The sequence below is a fragment of the Heteronotia binoei genome, chromosome 3, assembly GCF_032191835.1.
Source record: "Heteronotia binoei isolate CCM8104 ecotype False Entrance Well chromosome 3, APGP_CSIRO_Hbin_v1, whole genome shotgun sequence".
Classification (NCBI taxonomy): domain Eukaryota; kingdom Metazoa; phylum Chordata; class Lepidosauria; order Squamata; family Gekkonidae; genus Heteronotia; species Heteronotia binoei.
Genome location: NC_083225.1, coordinates 175,969,937 through 175,980,362, shown reverse-complemented (window position 1 = coordinate 175,980,362; position 10,426 = coordinate 175,969,937). Strand labels below are relative to the sequence as shown.

The following is a 10,426-nucleotide window of genomic DNA, read 5'->3' as shown; positions in this document are numbered from 1 at the left end:
TTATAAAGTACTAGTGCAATTGTTCTCCTCCATTACCTCATCATTTTCATCTTTTTCCACGTCCATCTGTTTTTTTCTCTGAGATAAAGAAATAAACACACTGTCTTCCTGTATTAACTGACAAACATCCCATTTCTGAGGAAGGAGCTTTCTCTTAAACATAAAGGCTGCCAGATATGAGACGGAAATGATGGTCAAGAGCGTGAGGAGCATGGTGACCGTCTTAAAGGGGAACCGCTGAACATAGACCCCATCCACAAGAGAACATCCTGGGTAACAGATAAGTGGGGGGATCTTCAGGAAGGCCTCCCCTGCCAACAGCCGCAGCAGAAATCCAAAGAAGAATCCAACAGCTGAGCCGTATGCGTTGGTGTTAGGAATAAAGAGGACGCAAAACAGCTGAGGGAAAAGAAGGGTGTATACCAGCTCACCCCCAAGGAACCAGAGATCAAAAATTGAATTGGAATAAAATGCCAGAGTTGTAGCCAGTGCCCCAAAGGCAACCATGGAAGCTCTCATTACCCATAATACATCTTTCTCGGTGGCCTGAAATTAAAAAGAAAGACAACTTAAGAAGAATTGTGGTTCTGGGGATAATTTCAGTTGCAGCCTAAAACTTGCCACAGATTTTCACTGCTCCCTTTGTTGCTAATGAACATTCTGGGCCATGTAAATGAACCATCAAAATTAAGGATGCCAGCCTCCAGGTGGGGCCTGGAGATCTCATTTTTTACAACTGATCTCCAGCTGGCAGGGATCAGCTCCTCTGGAGAAAATGGCTGCTTTGGAGGATGGACTCTATGGCATTGTACCATGCTGAGGCCCCTCCCCAAACCCCACCCCAAAAATCTCCAGGTATTTTCCAACACAGACCTGGCAACCCTATGTGTGTGTGTGTGTATTTTACCACATGAAGACGGTGTACAAAGCTAGATGTTAGCAGGACTTTTTTTGAGCAGGAATGCAGTTCCGGCTGGTTTGGCACCAGGGGGTGTGGTCTAATATGCAGATGTGTTCATGCTGGACTTTTTCTACAAAAAAAGCCCTAGATGTTAGCATCATGGAGGCCCTGCTTAAGTCTAAAAGGTGGGACTGAGTGAGTCCCTTCCTTGAAGCTTTTTAAACAGAGGCTAGATGGCCATCTGACAGCAATGAAGATCCTGTGAATTTAGGGAGAAGTGTTTGTGAGTTTCCTGCATTGTGCAGGGGGTTGCACTAGATAACCCTAGAGGTCCCTTCCAACTCTATGATTCTATGAGTGTTGTCAAGCAGCTCTGCAGGCTCAGCACCCTAAGTGAAAAAGAAGTTGGGAGACCTCTGAGGTCATCTTCTTGGCATTTTTGCAAGTAGTTGTACAGACCCCTAATTCTTAATAGGGCTGTGGCCTGTGGTCACCAGAGGGAGAATGGGTCAACTCATCCATGTCACATGGTTTTACCAACTGAAACCATCACTATCATGGTTGTTACTAGTAGCCATGAATGCCAACATGGTGCAGTGGTTAAGAAAAGTGAACTCTAATCTGGAGAATCAGGTTTGATTCCCCAGTCCTTCACATGAAGCCTGCGGGGTGACCTTGGACCACTCATCGTTCTCTCAGAACTCTCTCAGTCCCACTCACAAAATGACTGTTGTGGAAAGAGGAGGGGAAGGAGATTGTAAGCCGCTTTGAGAATCCTTAGGGTAGAGAAAAGTGGAGTATGAAAATCTACTCTTCTTCTTTAGGCAAAGAAAGGATGCCTGCCTTTCCCTCCAAGGTTAACGACATGATGGGGGTGGGGCACTTTCAATTGCTGAAACTGTGCAGGTTTACCCTTTCTCCTCCCATCCATGACATATTGTGGTTTTGATCCAAATTAGAGCCCCACAGAGTGATTTGATTTTTGATTTTAAAACCTGACAGGAAGAGACAACATCTCAACTGGCTGAACCCTAAAATATCTATTCAACAAAGCTGGACAGTAGGCTATCAGTTTAAACTGGAATCAAGGCACATACGGAGCTAATAGAATACTCCATTTAATTGGTGGCTTTCAGTTTTTAAATGGTCTGCTCTTGGTTTTGGAAATTTCTTATGTCGCTTGTGTCTAATGGCTTGTTTTGTAAGCTAAAGTTTTTATTTATAAGCCTCCTTGAGCAGGACACTGAAGAGGTGATATAAAAATATTCTACATAAATAAAAAAAATAGAAAAATGTTTCCCATTCCTGAGGCAGTCTTTTCTTCTGAATAAAACTGGAAGCATGTCACTATTCCATTTGAAAAGGTTTACCTTCAGAATGTATACAAACCGTCCACCCATCACTCTCTGTATTTTGACAAACTGCTGCTTTGGGGTCTATGTCATTTGAAGCACTGCCAGATCAGTGACTCAGACAGAGATCCAGTAGAATACTATAGTCATTTAATTATCCATTTGCCTCTGACATAGAGACACAGTAGAATTATTTCCCCACAGAAAATATTCTAGTATAATTTATTAATTTATTTGGGTACTCTTTTCTCATAGCCCCCAGTTTCGGAATTGAAGATGAAGAACATTTTCATAACTGGCTTTCTCCCATGTTAATTAATCATGATTAATTAACATGGGAGATGTAATCATGGAAGATGTAATAATTCCTGCCTTTCTTGTGGCCTGAGGGGAACAGACAAACCCTCCTGAGTTATCCTGGAGTCTCATCACACCTACATCCATGTAATGTCTACATGGATTGGCAGTCTGCATTTCACTAATTTACCTTTTTCCTCAGGATTTTCCTGTAAATATTGTGAGCAAACATGGAGCTTGCGGAGAGCAAGGCGGAATCCCCAGAAGACATCACGGCAGCGGCAATGGCCCCCAAACCGCCAATGGAGACATATGTTGGACAGAGATATTGGAGAACTAAAGGAAGTATGAGAGCTGACTCTCCTCTCTCATTGGGCGTGGGAAGGCCATAGCCAGTCTGGTTCCAGTCTCATAAAACAGAAAGCAAAAACAATATATTAAAGTTCTGCATGGATTTCAACACAGAAGTTATTGAACAGTCTCTCCTGTCACTGTTATCTCCATGAACAGATTAGAGGTGGCCTATGTGAGGCCAACATTTGCACCCCTTAAAATTCATCCTGCTGGCCATGGTCTCTCTCTCGGCTTGGCTTCGCGAACGAAGATTTAAGAAGGGTGCAATAGTCCACATCTGCTGCAGGCTCGCTGGTGGCTGACAAGACCAATGCGGGACAGGCAGGTCCGGCCACAGTGGCTGCAGGGAAAAGTCTGATTTAGGGTTGGTGCTGTAGCAGTGCGATTCTTCCTCAATCTCCTTTTGTCCTCAAGACCAGCTATGCGTGCGTTCTCAAAGGAAGAGACAGCCTGGTGGATGGTGTGCCTCCATGCTTTGCGATCTGAGGCTAGGTCAGACCACTGGTGATGGTTGATGCGACAGGTTGTGGGTTGTGTATGTGGATATGCCCTTCAGGCCTGCGCAGAGGAATTTTTTAGGTGAAGCGCAGTGTGCGCGGTACTGGCTCTACCCTTTCACCTGGGGGTCATCTGCCATGGCCCAGTAAGCCGGGACGCCGGCAGCGAGTCCTCCAGGTGGTAGGTGTTACATTAACGAGCTCTATCTGCCCGGGTTTGATGTTAGAGTTTTTCTTCTCTTAGGCTGGCGAGGTTGGTGGGCCCAGCCTGCCCATCTGGTTATACCGCCGGACAATTCGGTCGCACCATGACGTAGCAAACTCTGTGAAAAACGGGGGGGGGGGGGGGAACCAGCGAGAAGGTGTTGCTACGGATGCAGTAATTCAGGAGAGGCCATTGCAGTGACCATCTGCCAGGCATAGCCAGACAATGACCACGCGGCGTTCACTACACCGGGAGAGGAGAGGCTATGTATTGCGCATACACTTTCCCTGGGGGGGGTAGGATACCCAGAGGGAGCCCACCCACCCCACCCCTCCCCGCTGGCCATGGTACTGCTTATCAAAACCCACTTTCTCAATAGACCTAGCAGGATGTTGTGGTTAGGGTGTTGGACTATGATTTGGAAGAGTCACATTCAAACTTTTCTGCTGCCGTAGAAACCTACTGAGTATTCTTGACACAATTGCTTTCCCTCAGCCTAACTTCACAGCGATAGATCAAGATGGGTAGCTGTTGTTAGCCAGCCAGCCAGCCAGTCACCTTTATTGATATGTACTGTTGTTAGCCTGTTGACAACAGTAGAAAAGAGCAAGAGTCCAGTAACACCTTAAAGACTAACAAATTTGTGGCAGGGTAGTAGCTTTCGTGAGTCACTGCTCACCACTTCATCAGACACAGTTCTGTATCTTTAAGACGCTTCTAGGTTGGAAAGCAGATGTGCCCTAAACTCCTGTTCTTCCCAAGCATTCTTAGGTTTACCTGTGGATGCAGCAACTGCTCCAATGAGTACAGAGGGGATGGCCAGCAGAAAGCATCCTATTCCGGAAAAGTAGGAAATGAGTCTGGCTTGTTTTGCAGAAGAAGCTGAGAGGATTCGCTGGAAGTAGGTTTGCCATGGAATGGCCCCCAGAACCTAAAAGAGAAGCATTTAGCGATGAGATAGATGAAGTCTTGGGAAATTGTTATTATTATTGCTTGTTTATTTATATTCCACCCATTCCCCCATAGGGGCTCAAGGCGGAGTACAACATAAATAATAAAATCACAATAAAATCACAGCAGCATAATAAAAAAAACCCAATTGCAATATTCAGTATTGTATACATAATGTAAATGCATAAATGATCTTTCCAAGCATTTTTTAAAAACAGAAACAGCAGATATGAGAGGGTTTCTTATGAAGGCCAGGTTTACCAATCACCCTATGCTTCTATCAGCCTCGGAAGGAAGGAAGGCACCCTTTTTTGTGGAGGGGCGTGTGTCCTTGTAGGAAGAAAGATGGGTGCCTATTTTACAATGGAATATTTTGAATTCTCACAAGACTACTTTATCTTGTGAGAGCTCACCTACCATATTGATTGCCCTTGCCTGGAACAAGGAGACCACAAACGGTGGCTGAACTCTCACAAGGAGGAGTTTTATGTGATTTTAAAGAGTTCTGGGGGGCGGGGGTGGAATGGAGGGTTTTCTCTTCTGGATCACAGGCAAGGGGGGTGGCAGTCAGGTGGGCTGTTAAGAGGGGAATAGGCAGGGCAGGAGATTAGTGAATTCCCAAACTTGCTGCCTGAGGTAATTACCACAGGCCACATCCTTGAAGAGCGAGTCCTGTATCTGGTACAACAGGGTTGGCTGCAAGAAAGTGAGAAAATGATAGAGCTGCCAAACTCCAGGTGGGGGTTGGAGATCTGGAACTACAACTGATCTCCAGCTGGCAGAGATCAGTTCCCCTTAATAAAATGGCTGCTTTGGAGGGTGGACTCTATGGCAATGTACCCTGCTGAGGCGAGATCCCTCTCTCCCCAAATCTGTACCCCAAATCTCCAGGAATTTCCCAGCCTGGAGTTAACAACCCTAGGTAATGAGCACCAATATGCTATCTAATCATTGGGGCAAATGTTTCTTACCAAATATAAGAAGTCATCCAGCCACCTTCCAATATCCCGTGCTTCTATTTTTCCACCCCAAGGTTCTTGAAATACATTGTGAGCAACAGTATATGAAATGCTTTCTGTTGCAGAGTTTGTCATGGCAAACGGGATACAAATCCACTTGCAGGAAAACAGAAACATCAGAATTATTTCATTGGTTTTCTTTTCACAATTCTCAACTAGATTTTCTGGCCTCCGTAACATTCCACCTTCCTGCATTGATATGAATGGTACCCAAATGTTTATCAGTGGAATTTTATGTTTGTTCACGATGCAGCTTTGGGCTTCACTTCTTTTCTTGGTCATGGCTCCAAGTAGGGTTGCCAACCCCCAGGTGGGATCCCACAGTTTGGAGGCCCTCCCCCCACTTCAGGGTCATCAGAAAGCGGGGGGAGGAGAGGGAGATGTCTGCTGGGCACCCCATTATTCCTTAAGGATTGATCCGTGGGTATCTGGGGTTCGAGGGGGGCTGTTTTTGAGATGGAGGCACCAAATTTTCAGTGCAGCATCCAGTGCCTCTCCCCAAAATACCCTCCAAGTTTCAAAAAAGATTGGACCAGTGGGTCCAATTCTATAAGCCCCAAAAGAAAGTACCCTATCCTTCATTATTAGCTAAATAAGTTGGAATAAGTTGTCAGTGCATAGATTTATACAACAGAGAACTGTGAATGGGAAGGAACATAACTTCATTGTAGAGAATATTTTGTATGCAGAAGGTCCCAACTAAAGAACTTCAAAGAGAGATTTCCATCTTGAAAACACTGAATTGAAATTAGGGTTGCAAAAAACTAGGAGTGAGAAAATGTCCTACCCCTTTAACAGAGGCTTAATGAGATGTTAATTACCTCCACACTATGAAATGTTTCAAGTGCCCAATTCCACACATGAAGCTTCTGTTAAAGGGTCAAGATATTCCCACCCCCTCCAGATTGCTTGTAACCCTATCTGGGATTCATCCAGATTTTCTACACTGTCTCTCATCCAGGACTGAATGGGGATTTAGGTTTTCTTACTCCTTATTAATGCAGTCCTAAACAGAGCTGTACCATTCTAAATGGGGAGGGACGGTGGCTCAGTGGTAGAGCATCTGCTTGGTAAGCAGAAGATCCCAGGTTCAGTCCCCAGCATCTCCACTAAAAAAGGGTCCAGGCAAATAGGTGTGAAAAACCTGAGCTTGAGACCCTGGAGAGCCGCTGCCAGTCTGAGTAGACAATACTGACTTTGATGGACCAAGGGTCTGATTCAGTATAAGGCAGCTTCATATGTTCAAATCCATTGAAATGAATGGGTTTAGAAGAGTGTAAAACTGTATACAATTGCCCTCTAGAACCGTTAACTGCTTTAGCAATACTTGGGATTTCTCACTTATTGTAGGTGTTAATTGACATGACTATTGAATGATCTCTATATTTTCCTTAATTAAACCTGGATTTGACATAACTGGATTTCATCCTTTATGTCCTCCATTTCATGGCCTCTTGACCCTGCTGGATTTTCCCCCAAAACTCCTACACCAAATGTCTCCATTGTGAAGATCCACTCACCTGAAGAAGAGGATCCAACAAAGCTTAATCCGAAGTAAAATTGTGTTAGCCTTTAAGGCTCTAGAAAACTCCTATTCATTTTCACTTATGTTTCAAGTAAGTGCATGTGTGTAAAGTGCTATCAATTGCAGCCAACTTATGATGTTCCCAGCTTTCCATGTAGCTACTCTGCTTAATTTACACGATCGGATGAGATCAGGCTACACCACGCTGCCTTCCCTCTCTTCAAGTAAGTACAAACATGAGAATATCAGAACTTACCAGACTAGCCATGATAAAGATGAGCTGTATTACATCAGTATATGCAACAGAGTACAGGCCTCCCAGCAAAGTGTAGAGAACGACCGTGCATGCAGAGATAATGATAGCTAAGTACCCTTGGATATCCAAAATGACTTTCATGGTGGCTCCTAGGGAAAGGACAATGTTGAACAAATTTATGCTGTGCAGTTTTTATGACACATTTTCTAACTAATCCAACTAACCCATTGGTTTTCAGCATGATCTAGGGCTAGCTTTTTCTTAATAATTTGAAACAGTCCGTTTCACTTCTTAGATTCCCGTGCTTGTATTGCAGGTTGTGGAACTGGGAATCAGCTAGACCAGAGATGAGATTTTGTCCTGATCCCTGGTGCTGTGAGGTTTGGGATTCTGCTCTCTTGTGAATCAGGACTCGGAGAGCTTTAGGTTCAAGGGAAGGCCCATAGTGAGGAGGGAAGCTTTCCAGCAAAGATTTTATGGAGCTGGTTCAAGAGAGGGACAAGTTAAGGACATCTATCTAACCTCAGAAGGTGGAGACACATGAAACCAAGGCCTACAAAGATTATTGTAGTATTGGCTATGCTTAGGTCTAAACCTGTGAACAGGGAGGAGGAGGAGAAGGAGGAGAAGCCTCAGAATGGCTTACAATCTCCTTCCCTTTCTCTCCCCAAAACAGACACCCTGTGAGGTAGATGGGGCTGAGAGAGCTCTGAGAGAACTGTAACTGGCCCCAGGTTCCCCAGTTGACTGCATGTGGAAGAGTGGGGCATCAAACCCAATTCTCCCGATTAGAGTCTGCTGCTCTTAACCACTACACCAAACTGGCTCTCAATGCAATTTCCCTGATCTAAATACTCCCTAGCTGCAATTAACACCAGTAGGGGGAAAACACATTGGAAATCTGATCACAAATCACCTAAATCAACCATGACTTAGTTCTTACCCGTTCATCCCACAAGACAAGAGATATATAGCTACCTAAGGATGCAAGAACAGCAGCAAACCAGAACACATCTGCTATTAAGGATGGAATAAACAAGAGACTTCCCATCATGTTCCCATAAGCTTCCTGGATCGGGTCCATCATTGTCAAATATTTCTTGGATCTCATTGGATTGACAAAAAAGAGCCCACCTGTATAAAAGCAATCAAATCATTTTGGCATGTATTATCTTTTATGAAATGAGCTATCTTGCAGCCAGAGCTATTTTGCAACCATTGCTGTGCCATCAATGTTCCATATATGCCTGGGAGGTCATTACATTCTGCCTCCCAACATCTGTTGGCCATCCCCGGCCCAAGAGATGCCCGCCTTGCCTCAACTAAAAAAACCCTGGCCCTGACCTGGTGGAATCAGCTTCCTACTGAGATCCGGGCCCTACCTGGCTTATTAACCTTCCGTAGAGCCTGTAAAACGGAGCTGTTCCGCCAGGCTTTTATTTTATTTATTTTGTTTGATTTATATCCCGCCCTCCCTGCCGAAGCTGGCTGGTTGAGGCTGCAGGCATCTATTTCTTGATCTGGTTGGCCTCCCCTTTCGGTATTGTCATCTGTGCTATAAAATGGAATAATATCTGCCATCTTTATGGGATAATATCTTGTCATGATATAAGATGGCCAGGCTGGGCAATATTGCGATGATTGGAAATTTTCTGAGTACTGTTGAGCTGTCTGTTTATAAAATGTTTTACTGCTTTTTTATTGTTTTTATGTGTTGTGCTCTGCCCTGAGCCCTACGGGGAATGGGCGGAATAGAAGTATACTAAAATAAATAAATATGGCACCACGTTGATAGTTCAGGAATGACTGGGTGCCTGGGGGGATAAAAATCTTTTGAAAGCTAAGGGAGTTTTGGCTCTCAAAAGTTTATACCTCAAAACTCTTGTTTGGTCACTAAGGTGCCGCTGGTCTCAAATCTAACTGATCTCCTGCAACAACATGACTACCCTCTGATAGTCTATTTTGTGGAAGTTTTTTCCCCTCCTTTTCCATCTCAACATGGTGATTCATGGTAACCATAATGATACCAAATGAAATGAGCAATCCAAGGTAAAAACAAGTATAATGAATGACAAAACAGCAACACAATAAAAACAGGAACAAATCAAAGAAAAATCAAACTAGGTCACAGGTTTGCTGAAATAGCCATATCTTGTTCTGATGCCTGAAGATGGGAAGGAAGGGTGCTTGTTCATACATGCAAGAGAGTGAAAGGGCAGAGTGGTAGAAGAGATTGGACCAGGGGTGGCCAAACTTGCTTAACATAAGAGTCACATAGACTAAATGTCAGATTTTGAGAACTGCAGGACATGAATGTCAGGTGAGGAAGGAAGGAAGGAAGGAAGGAAGGAAGGAAGGAAGGAAGGAAGGAAGGAAGGAAGGAAGGAAGGAAGGAAGGAAGGAAGGAAGGAAGGAAGGAAGGAAGGAAGATAGATGGGGGAGAGAAGAGGGAGGAGAGGAGAAAAGAAAGCAACTTTACGTTTAAATACCTTCTCCTAGCTGCTTTCTGGTTTGCCTTGGAGAACTGATTTAAAGAGAGAAATGCCTTTTCAAAGCTGGCTGATGGAGCAGTGGGGGCTTCAAGAGCCATACAATATGTGTGAAAGAGTCTCATGTGCTGCAGTTTAGCCACCCCTGGACTGGACTATGTTAGACTGTGTTAATTTCAGGTGGGCAGCTATGCTGGTCTGCAATAGAACAGGTAGATTCCAATCCAGTAGCAGAGACCAAGATTTGGTGGGTTATCAGTTTTTATGAGTCAAAGCTTCCTTTGTCAGATATAAGTACAGATTCATCCTGGGGAGTTTTTTGTCTGCCCCCACATCTTCTTTATCTGCACTGAACACTTGTGGACTGTTCGATATACCATAGAAAAGTTCACAATCATATTGAATGAGTTAAACTGGCTTACAGGGCTTTTTTTTGAGAAGGAACACACAGGAATGCAGTTCCAGCTGGCTTGGTGGCAGGGTTGTGGCTTAATATGCAAATGAGTTCCTGCTGGACTTCTGCTACAGAAAGCCCTGTGCAAAACAATGGTGATGTCAGGGGGTGGCCTGATATGTAAAT

General features: G+C 44.3%; 1 protein-coding gene across 1 annotated transcript; it reads right to left on the bottom strand.

The window, feature by feature from the left end:
• Positions 1-8,308, bottom strand: LOC132569136 (high affinity choline transporter 1-like). The gene is made up of 6 exons (XM_060235319.1): positions 8,301-8,308; positions 7,358-7,538; positions 5,529-5,672; positions 4,384-4,537; positions 2,741-2,958; positions 1-546 (listed from the first exon to the last, which is right to left on the bottom strand). The coding sequence occupies exons 1-6, from the start codon at positions 8,306-8,308 to the stop codon at positions 1-3; spliced, it is 1,251 nt and encodes a 416-aa protein (XP_060091302.1).
• Between the last annotated feature and the right edge of the window lie 2,118 nt (positions 8,309-10,426).